This window comes from Pholcus phalangioides, unplaced genomic scaffold, assembly GCF_987345545.1.
Source record: "Pholcus phalangioides strain wild (caught in Gottingen) unplaced genomic scaffold, Ppha-v1.0 ptg000015l_1, whole genome shotgun sequence".
Lineage (NCBI taxonomy): Eukaryota > Metazoa > Arthropoda > Arachnida > Araneae > Pholcidae > Pholcus > Pholcus phalangioides.
The window spans coordinates 52,610,121-52,629,163 of NW_028301608.1; the positions used below are offsets into that span (position 1 = coordinate 52,610,121).

The window sequence follows — 19,043 nt, forward strand, 5'->3', positions numbered from 1 at the left end:
TTGAGATTTCTCATCATACATTATAAATGTTGTCTTGCGTATGTTTTTTCTTTGTTTATTTCTATCATAATGTTTTTTATTTGACACTCATATTTTTGTCTTGTTGATGTTGTATGTGTGTCCTTTTCTTTAATGTTTCTGTTCATGTCGTATTTCTTATTTAATTTTATTCATTATATAATTATGATGTAAGTTTTCAGTCATCTGTACAGGCATCATAGCCTCTGGATGGTAAATATGTTTAACATGAATTAATTTTGAATCTTTTTTCATATATGAAAATGAATAAATTTGATTTGATTAAAAAATATTTATTATCGAATCCATTCTCACCGGAATAATGTATGTAGCTCGGAGGTGCGAATTGTAACTTATCCGCGTTGCGAATTTCTGTACAGGAATCGTAACCCTTTGGCAAACCTTTCAAGAAGTTTTTCTTGTGCTTCGTGAGCCCGAGCCACATGTATATCTGTAATTTAGCCTGGATGGCCCATCCTCCTGGGCCGACGCTCTTCTTTCCTGGAAGCTTCACAGATAATTCAATCAATACCATTATAATTTTTAGCATAAAATACGGAACTTCTGATTGGAATACAGTGGAACCTCCTATAACTGACACCTCCCGTTAACGGACAACTTTTTTTAAAAAAAGTCAACGAGTTTCAATGTACATATTTTACTACCCACCGACGGACAAAATTTTCTGTCCCAAGGATCTGTTCCAATTATCACGAGGCTCCACTGTATTATACAGGGTGGTTCAGTAGTCTGGACCTGCTTTGAAAAAAAAAAAGAAACTGTCAAAGATAGAGAAACAATTTCAAAACAATTTGATAGAGAAGGTTTCAATTTTTTTTTATTTATACTACAAAATTTCTACATGAGCACCCTTAGAGACGCGGAGGATGTCAAGCCTACATAGCCTTTCTTGCCATGCTATTTGTCACATGGGTGAGTTTGTTATTTGTAAGAAAGAATGGAAGTAAGGATGGAAATGAATGGAAGTAAAAAAAGCTTTGGACCTTCTCTTTCAAATGTTTTGAGTCGTTTGTCTTTATTCTTCACAGTTATTTTTTCAAAACGGGCCAGGACTTCTGGACCAATGCAAGTAGAGATATAAAAAATTAGAAAAAATTTCCAAATTCACTTAAGAAGTTTAGTGGCCCAACAGAAGTAAAAACAATAAATTATGAAAGAAAAAGTCTTCTTAACTTTTCTTCATCCATTTTACATCCATTCTTTCCAATATCTATGTTACAAATAACAGGGCAAGAAATGCTATATAGACTTGATACCTTCCGCGTCACTAAAGGAGCGCATGTAGAAATTTTGCAGTTAGAAAAAAAATTGAAACGCTTTCTTTCATATTTTTTAAGCTGTTGTTCTCTATTTTTATTAGCTTTTTTGAGTAAAATATTCAAAACAAATTCCAAACTTCTAGACCACCCTGTATTTATGGGTAATGTTCGATCGGAATTTCTAGTTGAACAGTTGTGTAGATCAATTCGAAAATATTTATTATTTCAAAAAGAAAGTTTACTATGGAATGGATGATTTCAGTGTTAACCTCGATCTATTTTCGGAAGTTTCATGTTGAAATACTTCCGCACACTACTCCTTTCATGCCATATATTGCAAAGATCAAAAGTACGTAAGAAATTGAAAACATTCCTTATAAAAATTCGAATAATTAAAAAAAAAAAAACCCCAACTTTCAGTTTTCTCTTCCGGATGGAAAAGACCTTCCGTAAATGAAAAAATAAAAAATAAGAAAAACGCATTTCTTTTCATGATGGAAATGAATATTTATGAAGACTTACTTTCAAGAACAAGGTCTGTACTTTGCCGCAATACTTGCCGCTCTCTTCTTCGACTATGGAGAATATTAAATCCCTCGCAGGCACACGTTGATATGCTACTCGTTTGCCGTTGCTGATCATCCATACGAAAACATCTGGCAGAGCATGTTGTGGCTGTAATAAGAAAAGTTTCTGTATCAACGTTATTGGAGACTACATCTACATAAAATGCTTCCAGGGCTTTTATATCCACTAAAGTTGTCATTATCATTTGCAAATGCATCGTGAGTCGAGCTGATTCCATCTAATATCACAGTAAGTAATTTATTTTCTGAGAAAAATAGGAGTGGATATTAGAATAATTCTGAATAACTTTTATTTATTTTTCTTTTGGACATTGCTGATTTAAATTTTTTACCACTACTCTCAATCCTATATACACACACACTCCTATACAGTACAAGCAAACCTGCCGGAGAATAGAGGAAATAATAAAAAAAATATGTATAATAACTATAGTCCGTTCCACGTTAACTTTACAGTAAATTGGAAGCTACGAGGAAACCTAATTTTTGTCGCTCGCACCAACGGTAGTTGGTTTTCACGACAGTTTTAGTCTTTTGTTACTTTTGGCGTGCTGCTCAAGGTTATATCGTATGATACTTATCAATTTTTGCTTATAGAAAGTATTCAAACACAAAAAAATATAACATTGAGGAATGAAAAGAGCAGAGAACTTTTCGTGGCCATCTCCGATGAAAAGAAAGATATAACCGTCACATAAAAATGAAAAGAGGAAAAATGCACAGTAGTCACTGTGGTTCTCTCTCGCTTATCTCATCTGAAGAGACACTAAAGGGGCATGAGGAAGAAACAGGTGGCTCCTACTGTGGGTGAAACACGCATTACTTGTGTGAATACTCTCTGTGATCGGCTATAGGAATTCGGAAACCACTCCATCCCATGAACATGGCAAGAAATAAATAATTAAAAAAAAGGAGGACCTGAGAAACCAAAACCCATAAAGAGTCTCTCACAATGATATCAGCGCTCTCGTGAAAAAGGAACACTTCCCGTTATCTATGCGGGAATATCTGAATTCATTGAAGTCTATTTTCGATGGAAAAAAGATTGAATATTTGTCCTGATGTAAGCCTATAATTCATGCAAAACTGAATGAAAAATTGTATCGTTATGGAAAATTCAACCAAATCACGATATAAAATATATATACATATAATTGTGTAACGAAAAGGAAACGACAGCGATATTGGCTCGGTAAATTTCTAGGATATCTCGCACCAAAACGATTTTGCGGTTGCTATGAATTTTTGATGATGGTAACCAATATTTTTTTCTAATTTAAAAATTTTAAACGAATAAACATCGATTCAAAAACTATAATTTGCAGCAAAGAATGACACTCTCTAGCTTTCTCTTTACCGCAAAGTTAACCTAAAGGCTAAATAATGTGTATGCGTACGTGTCATCTATTCGTTATTTAAAGAATTTCCTTTTCAAAAAAATTTTCTAATCATAACAGGATGATTTGAGCAGGCTACTACTTTCATCATCTGTGGGTGATGAGAGGACTCTGAGGGTCAAGTGAATTTCATTGTAGATTTTGTAAATAAAATTCTCAAACAATATTGCAGTAAAGAGAGGCGAACTATGATAGGCAACTAATGCCTCTATTTCAGCGTCTCACGCCACAGTGCGTGAAATAAGGAAGGAGCGGCCGTGTCTTCAGCAGTGTATGTGCTAGCATACTTGCCCGGCAAGAGGGTCTGCGTTCCAGTCCGGGCGAAACCTGATCACTTTTTTCCCCCTAGTTCCCCTTGGCATAATATAAAGAAAAAATATCCGTTTTCTCTTAATATCACATTAGAATAACTTAAAAAAACCCTTTAACTTAGTTGTCCTTTAATAACTTAAGGACAGCTTTACTACTTTTATTTGAGGAGGAAACTATGATAAATACACTAAACTGAAAATCAAGAAAACAAATTTTTTTCTGTCAAAATTGGTGAGAAATAAACCCGCCCGAAATTCGAGAACATGTTCTCTGAACGAAATGGTGAGAAACTGCATAGCTGTGAAGCTTTTAAAAAGGAATACCAATTTAAAGAAAGGCATCCATCCTCCGGAGAGAGATTATCTCTTGAATTTGAGCGTTTATTTTCAATGTCCTTTAAATTCTTAAGATTTTGATTTTTTCAATACTTCAAGGAATATGACATCTTATAGAAAAAAAAAAATTCCTGCCCTTGTAAGCGATACAAGAAATATAAATGTTATGTATGTGAGCATGCTCGGGAATTCAATACTGAACTTGCTATGATTTATTAATAATAACTGAGTGAAAGTAAACGTAAACAACAGTTTTATGAGGGCTCATTATGTATAGCCTCTTCACACCTGAGCCATAACTGGCTGTTGAAAAAATTTTTTTTGATTGATTTGTGTTTATTGTATGTCAAAATGCCCTTTAAAAGAAGAAAAAAACTATTTGAATCTATATATTTACTATGAGAGGACTATGATAACGAATTACACACTATGATAACGGTACACATACAGTTGGCCCCAACTAATCAGGATAATCTGACAGATACTCTGGTGTACGGATAAAACCCTCTAACTAAAATTTCTGCCATAGAGACAATATTCTCCGCTTATAATGCGATAATTTCTACAATTTTTTCCCGCTTCATCGAATATTGGAATTCCCAGGACAACTGTAATTACATATCAACCAGTATGTACATAATATTTTTATTGAATGAAGCATTCAGAAATTAAATAAAATACTGTATGTGAACAGTTAATATTTCTGAAAAATTCAGAATTGGTGAACTTTAATGTCAAAGTTAGATGTCTTCGGTAGATATAATTACTTAATTTTTGCTTAGCCCATAGAGAGCACTAAATTTTGAAATAAAAGTTTAAAAAAACACAGGAAAGGGTTGGGGAAAAGTAGTATATATTTGGGTGAAAAGCGTTTTCCGTTAGTTTTTGCCGTTCTCTCCCAACTTTCTCCATTTTTCGAATTCAAATATCTCAGCGAATATTGCATTCAGAGAGGTGAAATTATTTTTTTTGTCCTTAGGAGAGACAGCGCAACAACTTTTTAATTAGGTTTTTGAGCACAGGGTGCACGTATAGAAAGTTAATGTTATTTTATTTTAATAAATATGCAGCTTTAGGCGCTAATTGCGTATTCTACTTGCCTTAGGCGCTGATTGCATATTCTAGTTGCCTTAGGCGCTGATTGTCGTATGCTATTTGTTATCATACGTATATGAAACTTAAAATCCGGTATTTAATTCATTCTGCTCTGATATATTTCTGCTCAGATAATAAAATAATTTAATATCAGTAAGGTATATTTTTGGAGTATAAAATCTATATATACTACTTATACTACGGTATGAAATTTCAATCTAATTCTTCCCCGCATAATCGGATTCCCCGATTAACCGGATATTATGCACTGGAATCGCTGATATCCGTTTAAGCGGGGCTGACTCACACTATGTGCCTAGGATATTAACATTAAAAACAATTTAAAATCATTTAAAACAGTTAAAAATGAACTATATATATGTGTACCGCCGGACCGAAGAAAGTGGTATATAAAAATTATCCATATAATATTACTGATATTAATTTTCGAATTCGATAAATTATCCTGTCAGTGAAGTTATCGTAAATCTTGTTTAAGTATTTATAGTTGTGCCGAGCAGCGAAGAATATAACTGAATGAGAATAAATGGTGATACATGATAGTACGTCCCCGGAGATAGCGCTAGACACTCATAATCTATGAAAATTTCTAAAATATAATTCACCGCTGACAGCGATCGTGCGAAACTATCAAATTCAACTCACGTCTTCGGTGAAATCACGAATCTTTTTGAGAAAACCTTGCGCAGTCCTCAACTTCTCTTTTATCGTCTTTTTAGAGACCAGAGGCTTCATTGTCTTGGAAAGTGTCGATATATGGTCCTAGAACAAATTTCATACAAAACAAATAGTTAAATAGCATTTTTTAGACTTGGAAAAAAAAAAATGTTTGTATTTTAGATTACGATATTTTGTGCCCACTATGAATTAATGTTGGACACATTTTTAAAAATAGTTACAATCAAAATTTACTGCGGAAATCATCTTTGATTTCGTTAATTATTTGATTTTTCTTGTTTTATATTTAGCCGAAAATTTTATTTTGACTAATTTTGGACTTATGGGGAATTATGTTTATATACAAGGTACGTTCCATAAGAATTTAGAGTTAAATCACATAAAATAATCAATAATCAATATAGGTACAGCAAAAAATAATTCATTCTTTTTCAAAGTATCTTTTCTCAGATGATATGCAATAGCCCTATTGTTCAATTCACTTTTCAAAGCGAGTAAGATAAAGTTTTATCTGGAAACTGCCTCAGTGAATCCTGCATAACTGAAATCTCAACCAGTTCACGACACCTTCTCGACATGCGATTTGTGTTGTTACAAATTTTCCAAAACTGAAACATAATATGTAAATGAAATATTAAAATCGCCTACCACTCCTCCCCCTACAGTCCGGATCTTGCGGATCGCGATTTCTGGCTGTTTATGAAAATGACTAAGAAGTTCCGTAGGAGAATTATTAGTTATTTCATCTGTATAGGGTGGGTTCACTCTAAGACAGCTTCCAGAAAAAACCTTAAAAACCTTCTCTACTTGCTTTGAAAAGTGGATTGAACGATGGGAACTATTGCATATAATCTGAAGGAAGATATTTTGATTTTTTCGCTGTACCATAAACGCGAGCTACTTCGGTTCCACATGTTTTAAAAAATTCCAAATTCTCTTTCCAATGAAACCAGCATTATTACTGTTTCAAAGTTCTATGGTAACCGTTTTATATCGATAGGCCATCTTATATTTTATACCCAAATTTTTAACATATTTTTTTAACTTTAGCTAATTACAAAAATAAAAGCATTTTGGGCCAATGTTACCCACATACGAGGGTAACATTGGCCCACTTCACTTTCTTTTAAAGCATTAAATAAAGAGCTAGGATATTTTTTGAACCAAGGCTCGTAATATTTGCAAGAAAACTTATATTTCAACTTGTATGGATCATAAAAATAGCAATATTTACACGACTTTTTTTTTAAATTTTTACTTAACAATCTTATGTTTTCCAAATTGACCAAAAAGGCCCTTCTTTTAATCGGCTTTGGGGCTTGATTATTATAGGAATCCATATAATAATCACACATTTTGGCAACGTGCCCAGCAAATGTTATTTCTTCATCGGCACTAAAACTTTGGGATGATCTGGTTTGCTGGAAAATGGATTTCTAAGTTTTTCTTAATGGTGCTTCGAAATATTTAAAAGTTATCTGCAGCTCTCATTTGGTTTACTTGAACAGATTTAATTGCATCTAAACAGTTCTGAAGGTGGCCATTGCTATAATCTGCATAACTTCGACTTCCAGGCTAACGCTTGTATTTATGTGCCGTCTTTCCAGTCTGGAAACAAAAACTTGAAATAGGATAGGCATTCGGAAGATATACAGTACATAATTATTCAATGCTTACATATGTTTTTAATAGATCATAAACAAAAGGGATGCAAAAATACGACATACTTTGGTATATCAAAATGTAGGACCAAAGTGTAGCATATTTTTGAAGTTTTTACCAGAGCTTAAATTTTCTATTAATTTTTTCAGAAAAAATGAAAGATTGAACGAAATTGTAATCATACTGCAGTTAAAAGCATTAAATTGTGTGTCGAATTAGGTACCCACTTAACTTGACAAAGCTGGATTACAACCCTCATAATTGAAAGTTTGAGAGATGAAAAAACCACATGCGATTACAGTGTACAAACCACCACTGCCTGGTCGGCCATGAAGCTTTTTGAATAGACGTCATAATCATCATCAGCATCACTTTGACAGGCAAAGGATGATTCCCCCATACAAATCAATGTTAAAATTGCCGATTTTACTGTAGAAATGCGGAAATTTAGTGGTAATTTCCAACAGATCAATAATTTTAAAAATTTAATTGAATTCTCTATTTTCGAAATACTGAGTTCTTACGACACCCAGAAAATTAAATATAAAGATTATTAGCCGGACCTACTTTTGAGTTGGAATTCATGCAAAATAACAGTGATTTCAACTTTTTATCTATATTTTCTCAAGCACGAAAATGAAAAAAAAAAATTAATGTCTCCGTATTGTCTCATAATATTCAACTACATCAATCCACATAGTTTAGGATGTTTTAAATTAATTATGAATTAATTCAATAATTAATTCATAATTAATCCCATAAATTACACTGAAGAAATTCCACCGCTTTAATCAAGCATTTTTTGAAGCAAAAGCAGGCAAATCGATAACTTGAACTTCGAGAAAATTTTCGAAATATCTAGACCCATCGAAAAGAAAAAAAAAACCGATTCATTTCTACATTGCTAGTTTAGATTTGCGTCTTTCATGAGTCGCGCAGGAAGTCGTCATATTGGTTACCTTGTTTACGGTTTGTATGTCCCTCAAAGAAAGAGAGAAATATCACGTGATCCAAAAAGCCTCATTTATGAACTATCAGATGCACTCAGTTACCTAGCTTATATAATACGATATTTATCAAAAAATACAAAAACTAGTTCCGAAAAATGTTTGTACATTAATTACAGTACGTTTTGTTATTTTATCGTTTTGAGTCAAAGAAAGGTCTCAGGGCCAAAGTAGCCAAGTTTACGGTACCAATATTATTTGAATTTTTACTATTTAACTCTTGAACGTACCTGGATTCGCAATATATAACTTATTCATTGACAGAGCCGCAACTAGGTGGGAACAGGCGGGTCTGGTGCCCTGGGTGCTCAACTAGAGGAGCCGCCGAATTCACCCTTCAACTGTTCCTTACGTATTACACGGGGGGGGGGGGCACTGAAATGCGTGCTTGCCCCGGCTGACAGAGTATCTAATTGCGGCTCTGTTCATTCATATAAATTTCCAGTGCAATATTGAATTTAATTTTTTTTTGTTTTTATTGAATAACGGAAAATAGTCTCTGAACGATTCAGGCAGTAGTTTCATATTTTTGAAAATGTTAAAATTTAGTAAAGATCTTATCTTGAAATTTAGTATATATATATATATATATATATTCCACTGTATATTTTGTATACAGTGTATATTTTTGTATATATATATATATATACACGTACAGAATATAGAAAATTCAATTAACGAAAAGGTGAATTGCATCTGTTGTTCGAAGAAACGAAAGCATCGAACTAACGAACGGAAATCGATTCATATCATCGAAATGATAATGAAATTTATAAAGAAAATCGATAGAAGGTAAACATATATGATATGCTCGCTTCCTCACTGAAATATACGTATATTCCTGGCCATTCATAAAGCAGAACTGTGAAATTTACGGGATGTATAGATCCGTGGTTTCTCAACCTGAGGCCATATGGCTCCCCTTGTGGTCCTGAGATCTGGTGCTATTATTTTCCAGTCTAGGTATGTAAATAAATATGGGGCTCCAGAACATCACTCTGCCTGGAGATTCATGATGTTGAGATGGTCATGCATAGAATCCCACAAGCTCATTGAACTCTAGCCGAGGGCAGGTGAGAACCCATTGCCCCTTCAAATCCCACATGTCTAAGGTGATTTATTGTGTAGGTTCGTTGGATCGTCCCATATTTTACACAGAAATTTATTTTTTACACCTATTTTTCCCATATAACTTGGACCTTGAGTGAGATTATCACCTCCTTCCCCCCCCCCCCGATCCGTGCTTGTTCCAGGGTTCTGCAGATCGATCGCATATTTATAAAATTTATGTTCATAATAAATTTAGTTTTGACTAAATTCATTTCAATATGTAGAACAAGTCTCACTCCTGGACGACGGGGGTGAGGGGGAGCTGGATAAGACCGGAAGGTCACGAGTAGAAAGTAAGGTCCAAAGGGGGACCATGGGCTGAAGAAGGTTGAGGCTGGCTTAGATAATGGAAGCACGCGATGGATTGATACTACTATTACTCAACAGTATATGCCCCTCTTAAACATTCTTCTGCAAAATTTCTAACGAATTGGTACATGCAGGAACGTTATGTGTACATATGTGTGACCCTAACGTATTCAAGTTGAGGAGAAAAGGAAGAAAAAGATAAAAAAGGAAAAACAGAGTATAACAGGCAAGGAGATAAGAGAAGTATATACAATAGATTTTTCTTTTTACCCTTACCTTACGGGGTCTCTTTCACTCGTGAGAAGAAAGATACATTACATATGGGGGAAAAATCACTAACACACAGGAGTTTAGAAAGAACAGGGAAGAAGGAAAAAAAAAAACAATTTAGGTTCATAGGATTACAATAAAGTTTCGCGATTGTGCGGAGAGAGGGAAGGAAAATACAAAGAACTAGATATCGAATTCATTTTACTGGCGATTGGGCGAAATCTTTCATTCGTCGTCGTAAAGGGGGTTTCAAAATATCTTCGACAAATATCGTTATACAGGGACGAGTCGTAGTAAAGAATTTCATTGCATTTAAAGAAGTTCAAAATAAGACTAAATTCAATTTTGAAAAAAAGATTAGGAAAAAAAATATATCACTATAAATCATCGCGAAAGATATTTTTTCCAAATCTTGTTCGGAATTGACTTTAGTTTAATTTTGAACGAATGTCGTTATAGCGAGGTTTCACTGCATTCCCTTAAAAAGTGGCCAATGAATATCGGGTAAAAAAAGGCTCAACTGACCAGCTCTCTCTGGCATAGTTTCGTCCGATCTTTGTCAAGCTTGGTCTTACTCGAAGCACTACCACCGGCACCTTTCAGAATGGTAAGGTAGCGGCTACAGGGAAACAAAAAGCGCGTTAATTAGTTAATATTTTTGGAAAAATAAAACAGAACTCATTCATTACACGTGAATAAAATGATTTCCGTGAATATACAATAAGCTGGAATAATAGTTTTTTAACGATGATTTAAGTTCTATGTTCAACAGGTATAAATTATTTGTGAATTAATTCTTTTCATTCAGTGGAAAATGATACAAGGGTTCTCAAACGTTTTCCATCCGCGGCTCCCCCTTTCCCTGACTTACTGTTACCTGCGGCTCCCCCAGAGTAGTTTAACAAAGAATTTCTTCGAAAAATCTTTGTCAAAGACACAGCTCTGTAGCGCTCCTGACGGCGGTGCACAGTTTGAGAACCCCTGGCGTAATGTATTGTAGATTTCTTGAATATACTGTATCATTTCAGAAACGATGGCAAATTTTTCAAAGAAAACTTATAGCGATAGAAAAGTTTTTCATTCACAAGATATTATTAACCATTAAATATTTAGGTAATTATATTATGCATTCCTAATTCGCCACGATGTGAAGTACGATATAAAAACTTTCCATTGTGCTGAGAATTCTTCGATAAATCATTATTTTCCTATAGCAGTAAAAAAGAAATGAGAAATGTTTTTGATAATTGTAGAGCGTTGTGGAGTAAGATGAAATCGTGGTTTTTTCTTTGTACAGTCGGCCCCTCTTAAAACAACGATTCTAGCAAACAATATCCGATAAAGCAGCCTATCCGATTATGCGGGAAGAACAATTCAATTGCCCTTTTCATTACGTAAGTTAGCACCCTCTATTGGCTCAACAGAGAACGAAAATAAAATGGTTAAATGTACGTAATTCATATTGACGACAATATGAATACTTGGAGGCCAGTACCTACTCTCTCAAATGTATTAAGTAGGGGACTTTAACATTGCTTCTATGGAAGAAAGTTTGGTGTCGGAGGATTTTATCCGTTTAAATGGGGTATCGGTTTATCCCTTATTCGATTAAGCGTGGAGCCGTGTATCCATTATTATCACTTTCACACTGTGGTGCCACAAAGTTGTGTGGGTTACTTTTCTTAGTGTAGAATTTTTTCTTATGATCTCAGGTAGTTAAGCCTTGACTCAACTCGACTGTGTAAATTTTGAGTCAAAAATATGGGGAGCATGAACTTTCAATGCATTTTTTTGGTATCAAAAATGTAAAAACATTTTAAAAAGTCCAAAAAATGAATGCTTAGGTCTGAAAGGGTTATGTAAGAGTTTGTTTTGGAAGTACTTACATGCAACCAGAACATAGTTCTTCAAGGACACCACGAAGTCTTCGATCAGCGTGAGGTCTTTCTAACCGTATCATCTCTTGTACATCCGAAAGTCCTTCCTCCTAAAACAATACGAAATTAAATGAAGTACTTTGTATCAAATGAATACACCAATCGTTTTAATAAGTTTGTAAAAACAATATTTTAAAAGTGAACCTATTTTTGTAACCAAAATTATAATTTACGTTTGGAATAGCAATAAATAATTCATACTACTTCATGGTATAAAAACTTAAAGAAAAGAAAAGAAACAAAGCACTTGTAGAGATTGAATACATTGTATAAAGGACGTATGTACTCAAATGAATGAGTTTTCTTCAGTTTTTTTTTGGAATTCCTAACATTAATTATCTCATATTGATTCTCTAACCTCCATTATTGATTTAAAGTTATTTAACGCATTGGACGTATATTCATTTTCTTTTTGCAGAAAATTAGAAATGAATTTAATATGCTCTTAATTTTAAAGTATTTAAAAAAATCACCTATAAGAAACAACTGACTCTTATGCCTTATAAAATAGACAGCGGATAACGTGCTGCAAAAAGAATAATTTATCTCTCTTTCTCCCTCTGGTTTTTTATTTATAATCTATTTTTTTAGCTTTAAATGCTATTTAGCTTCGGGAAAAAAACAATTTTCATAAAATATATAGTATTATAATGTTTTCATCCGATTTCTGTCTCCCACACGAGTGACTAGAATACGCTATAAAATATTATGTATGCTTGCTTAACCCATTTGTGCCCATGAATATTTTTCGCGAAAAAAATTGCGACACATGCGTTTTTTTTTTTTTGTTAAGCTGTACTCAAATGAGTGCAGTTATTCGTTAAGCTCTATTCAGATGAGTACAGTGGGTGCACAAAGGAGTGAAATGGTCTTGATATAACCAATTCAATGGACTATAAATACTGTAGATGCATTTAAACAAATCGAGGGGTTATCTACTCGAATTCGATGATTAGTTTTAGATTTTACTTGATTTGAAGGAAATTTAAGTTTTTATAAATTCGATTGTTAAGTTGATAACAAATTTGATGTTTCGTTCCTATCCTATTAATTTCAATTTTATACCAGCTTATCGGCAATCTTTGATAAGATGTTCGAACTGTAGAGCCTTCTCCGATGATCTTGCCAGATGCTTCTCACCCACATGCAGGGTTTTTTGTCTCCGTACGGTATGTAATAATATTGTCTGAAAAAAAAAAGTATCATAATTAACTATTGATGTTATACTGCATGAATGAATGAATTAATTTCACATATTTTCATATTCATTTTCAGACATTGAAACGAATTTAGTTTTGAATAAATACAAATAACTTCACCACATAATTTACATTTTCATTTTAAATATTCATTTTTCCGGGCGATTGCTTTTTTTTTATGATTAAACCGCGCTAACAATTTTAAGGATTGAAGTTCTAATTTTCCTTCGTAAAATAACCTTATTTATAATTTTATAACTTTCAATATATATTTTTTCCTAAATATAATGATTGTTTTAATTCTATACTATTGACTTGTTATATGCTGTACGGTCTAATGGAGATAATTCGTTTCAGAAACACATTTGTTAGCCGAAACGAGATTTTTCATAGGTTATTTTTCTATGGAAGACTAAATTCATTCCAGATCCAGTCCAAAATCTGAAGATAAGTTTTATAAAACATTATGAAGCTCTGTAAAAAAAAGACAAAAAAAATGACTGAAGGCTTATTGGATCAGCTTTCACGATGATATGAAGAAGAAGAATTCGCAGGAAGATGAGAAACTCATGATCTTTCTATTTAACACTATGCTCACTACTCATTCGGGTTCGTAGGTGCCCTCTTATGTGATTTGGTTCAGCTCATTTTAAGGTTCCATACATGCAGATGGAAAAGATGATTGTCGCGATTGTTCAGTGCGATGCTAAGAGTCTTGCTCCAAAAGAACAAGTGCAATGAAAGCATGAAGTCTAGACATTTTTAAAATGCATTTTTTGTTTCGCTTAATATTTATATTAAGTGTTTTAGACGAAATAGCTTAAACGATATCAGAAAGAGAAATAGAGGCAATTATCTGGAAAGTGATTCCGAGGCAAACATACAAGATAAATTAATCGGACTCTAGTAACAGTAATTATGATAATGACCGGCAGGAAAATTCAGCTCTCAACGAGGCTGCGTTATGTTAGCTGCGTACATCAAAAATGTTCGTTCGCTGAATCCATTTGTTAGCCAAGGGCCGAAAAATTCGTAAGCCGAAATGTTCAAGGCCAGTTTCTCGCATGGTCAAACGAGGCACGTGCCCGGAGCACACAATTTCGTATGCTTCTGCCTCAAAAAAGGCTGTATGAAACCCTTTTAGATCCTGGTGCTAAAAATGTGTGTGGGTTGTTTTTCTCACTGTAGAATTTTTTATTTTGACTTTAGGGAGTTAAGTCCTATATAACTTAACTGTAAATTTTGAGTTAAGACATATGGCGAGTATGAACTTTGGGGGCTTTCATCAGGGGGCAGAACTTAATGTTGAACTTTAAGTGATGCTACATAAAATTCAGCAATAAAACTCTGGAAAAAATTGCGTGTGAAGATGAATATATCTTGCATCATCTTGGCTGAAAAAGTTCAAACGAAGTGAATTATTTTTTCACCAAAAACTTTGATAATAAAAAAGTTGAAACAATAAAGATTTGATGCCATTTATGTTTTCAATGCACTTTTTGAGTATCAAAAATGCAAAAAAAAAAATTAAAAAAAAAAAAAAAATGGATGCTCGGATCGGAAAGGGTTAAAGGCCGAACAAAAAATTCATATTTTCCCAGGACCTGAACTTATGAGAAACAGGCCCTGGCATCAGTCTATTGAGATTTTTTGAATAGTTTTAGTTTACAGTACTCAAACGTACCTGTCATTACTTGCTGGCTTGACTGGGTTTGTAGTAGACTGTATAGGAATAGAGGAATCGCTATAAAATGAATCAGAGTGACTGGAGTCCGACCCAGAATCGAATTCATCATCGTCTCCTCTGCTGGACGAACGATACCCATCCAATACGTTTCCCGCGTTACCTATAAGATACCAACAGAATTTATCTCGTATAAAGAGCTTCAAGGAATATTTTGGAATCGAAACACGCGTGTTACTTTGAATTTTGCATTATGTTACAAAAGATTTTTGCAGTATTTGCGATTAACCGTACCAGTGATTATTTCGAAAAGTTCACGAATTTTAGCGACGTGTTTGGAGGTCTGAATGGTAATTACTAAGAATTCTATTCTTACAACGATTTTGTGAATTAAGGAATTCAAAACAGGTGGCTTTTCTCTCAGCTTCACGGAAGTGAGCATTCGGTAGGGTTGGTATATATGAATATATATAAGTTTGAAATCTTATTCCGAATTTCGTGTTTCGAGTGTCTTATAAGAATCAGGAAATAGAATTAAAATCCTTTTCTGTTTTACAATATTTTCGAAGATTTCTAAGTAATTACGAGTGCACACACACAACTTTCTAATTCACCAAATAAATACTATGTATTGCTTACGCTTAGATGTTAGAGGGTATTCGTTTAACTATTTTCGTAGTTCATTTTTTTATATGGAAAACTTCATTTTTTTAAGTTTAAATGCGTAGCTTTGCATATGTGCAAAGGGTTCTTTAAACGTTCTGTACTTTAGTCAGTTTGAAGATAATGCCTTTGAATTGCCTTTGCATATGAGGTGAGGTCAAGTACTCTAAACGTTATTTTGATTTCTTTTCTAATTGGAAGTTTGCCTCTAGGATCAAGGGTTAGCCAGTCCAAAGACATTCGCCCTGTTATCTAGGCTGCCTGTATAGTTCGAAAAAAGTAATATTACTTCAAAACAGTTATTTTATGTGTGATCTTTTGAGGCTGCGCACGTCTTCAGTAAGGCCTTGTACAAGCAGTACACTTCTAAACAGATTTTTTTTTTCAAAAATGATTTTTCCGTCTTTCACTGCATGTCATTAACTATGGAAAAAGTTTAACAGCTTAAAAAAAAATAATTGAGCGTTTATGAGTAAAATATTCTAACACATGACATTTAAATTTAACCTCTTCACGCCTGAGCCAAAACTGACTATTGGAGATTTTTTTTGATTCATTTATGCTTATTGCACGTCAAAATGTCCTTTAAAATATATATTTTTTAATTGATTAATTAATTAATTTTGGTCGGTATCTTTACTAGGATCATTTCAGTTAGGTACATTTACGCGTATATGTGCATCTCGGGTCTTAACTTGCAAAAAAGAGTCATTAAATACCATTTAAAACCGTTAAAAATGAGCTACACATTTGCTTATCTCTAGAGCGAAGAGGTATTGGTAAAAAAAAATAATTAGATTGGTTTATTTGTGCGTGTGCGAAAAAATATGTTTTCCCTTTACATTCCGCAAACAAATTATTGCAAGCTGTGATTTTTTTAAATCTCAAAACAGTTTAATTCGATATTATCGATCTTCAGTAGAGGGTACTGGGTACTGAGACCTTTGTTTTGTTCAAAACTTTCACGAAAATAATCATATAATGATCAATATAATTTTTTTTCTATAAAATACTAATTCAGAAAAAAATAAAAGAAAACTGTAAAAGACTAAAAAATAATACAATTTTGTATATTACTTAAACTTGCGATGAAATTTTAAACAAACAAAATGATGTAAATGCTTAGTCACCTATCGTAATTTCGAAGTACAGAGGCTTCTCTCCAACTTTCCGATCCACCATGGTTCCTTCCAAAATACAACTGAACAGGAAAAACTCATCGTTTCGACCGTATGAACCCTAAAATGAAAATATTTTCAGTGATTTAACTTAATAACATCAATTCAATTATGAAACAGAAGTAATTATACAAAGGTACTGGGAAGTATGGAAGAGTATATCAACTTTGCCCAAGAAAATTAAGAAGACACCAACGAATAAGGCAAATATACGAAAAATACAAAAGCTACTTACGATTAAGATGCCTTTACTTACATGCGGGGTTCTCTCTAACGAGCAGGATGGATTCAAAAATTTCGGGGTTTACGAGAGGAGTTTTTGTATTTTTCGTATACTTGCCTTTTCGTTGGTGACTTCTTTGTAATTGGATGTACTCACAAAAATTTTGGCGAAGGGATGCATAAACTTCCCAGCTTGACCATATATATTTCGCTAAGGATCATTGATTCAAAACATTTTGACCAATTAATATTACTGCTACATAATTTTCATATTTAATTAAGGATTATACCATTTCTATACGTATTGGTGTCTTAGACATACGTACGTATGTGCATTATTTCTCCAATTTTGTTAATTTTCGACAGTCCGCAAATTATTTATCTTAATTATTCATCTTTTGTCGGTCCTCAAATTGTTTTCCCCCATTTATTTATTTTTTGCTGGTCTGCAAATTATTTATTTTGCTTATTTTCGGCGGTCACCAAATTATATCTCTTATCTTTGACTGGTCCGCAAATTTCTCCTATTTAATCTATTTCTCCTCCTAATCTTTGGCCGATCTGCAAATTATTTATTCTATTTGTTTTTTCTCTCGTTTATTGTCTGGCGATCCTAAAATTATTTCCCATTATTTTTTGCCGGTCCACAAATTATTTTTCTCCTATTTACTTATTTTTCATCGGTTCGCAAATTATTTATTCTACTTCTTTCAACTGCTTATATGTATTATGCTGGTCTGCAAATAATTTTCCTTTCGCAAGTCCGAGAAATTTTTCAACTACTATCATCAATCTGCAGTTGTGTAAACGTTGAAGAACACTGTCTCGGAGTTCGTTACATTGCATTCATTTTTATTCAGAAACGGTATAAAAACTAGTATTTTCGTTGTCTTAAACGAGTCTCCGAAATAATTCAAGTTTGTATGTATAGTTCACACTAAACATATATTATGTATCCCTAAAAAATATATGTTTAGTGAACTACACGTAATTTTTGATGTTGTTGGATTGTCATGAATAAATCATATTCTAACCTCAGAAATCGGACATGCGATTTCAACTTCGACTTCGGGTGGAGCCGCTTCGATCGAGTCCAAGATTTCAGTTTTGACAGCAACCAGAAGTTTTCCTCTGTACATGACACCTTCTCCGAGACCATCATTCAAGTTCGTATGTTCGTCGAACAACGAGTAGTCTCTTGGCGATCCATATAAAAATATCAGCGATGGACCGAACGACGGCAAGAAACCTAAACGAATGATATACGTACAATGTATAAGTACACTGGCATGCAGTATATATCAACATGTCAGAATCTTATGACACCATATCCGGCATTAATCTTAATCTTCGTACGAGCTTAAGATGTACGACGCATTTTCCCATGAATAAGTCTCCAATGTCAGAGTGGAATAGTGCGATATTCAATCAATATTTTAGAAAACAAGGGGAAAAACTATTTCAATAGCTTCTTTTATCTTCATATTACAGTGAAAGCCGCTTAATGTGGACATTTGGACTCAGGGTTTCTGATAACAATAACCAATTGATAACTACAGTCGGTACCGCTTAATCAGATAACGAATATCCCGCTTAATGGGTCTCATATCTTTTAACATGGTGAAAACTTTACTCTTAACTTATTAATTAACTAATATACTTAATTATTTTAACTATTCAACATAAAAAATAAATACTTCCCATGGGCTAATTTCTAAATCTGAGGTTCATTTTACTAACGAATGCCTTGTAAACATTTCTGCGAAATTTCAGAATTTTTGGGGTGTTTAGTAGTTTTTTTTTAATCTCACGAAACTGCAAACTTACGGCCGTATTCACCAACAATCGCAGGTTAAAGTATTAGCGATCGACACGGATTGGCTAAAATCCTCAATTTAACCAATCCGTTTCGATCTTCAATCCTTTCACCTGTGATTGCAGTTTTAAACTGTGTTGGTGAATACGGCCGTGTTAGAAAATCGCAAAAAATTAGCAACCGTATAAAAATCTGAAAAGCACACACACACACACACACAATTTGGGGGGAAAAATAGGTTTGCTTTCTCGATTTTTTTCAGG

At 33.6% G+C, this 19,043-nt stretch overlaps 1 protein-coding gene across 1 annotated transcript in view; it reads right to left on the bottom strand.

The window, feature by feature from the left end:
• The window catches only part of LOC149076200 (otoferlin-like), a 232,747-nt gene that overhangs the window by 46,812 nt on the left and 166,892 nt on the right, over positions 1-19,043 (bottom strand). Inside the window, exons 16-24 of the mRNA XM_089243754.1 lie at positions 17,999-18,213; positions 16,695-16,803; positions 14,902-15,064; positions 13,084-13,204; positions 11,968-12,068; positions 10,607-10,700; positions 5,691-5,807; positions 1,821-1,973; positions 334-526 (exon numbers count right to left, since the gene is read on the bottom strand). Of these exons, the coding sequence (XP_089099880.1) occupies positions 334-526; positions 1,821-1,973; positions 5,691-5,807; positions 10,607-10,700; positions 11,968-12,068; positions 13,084-13,204; positions 14,902-15,064; positions 16,695-16,803; positions 17,999-18,213 (1,266 nt within the window). The remainder of the gene's footprint in view (positions 1-333; positions 527-1,820; positions 1,974-5,690; positions 5,808-10,606; positions 10,701-11,967; positions 12,069-13,083; positions 13,205-14,901; positions 15,065-16,694; positions 16,804-17,998; positions 18,214-19,043) is intronic.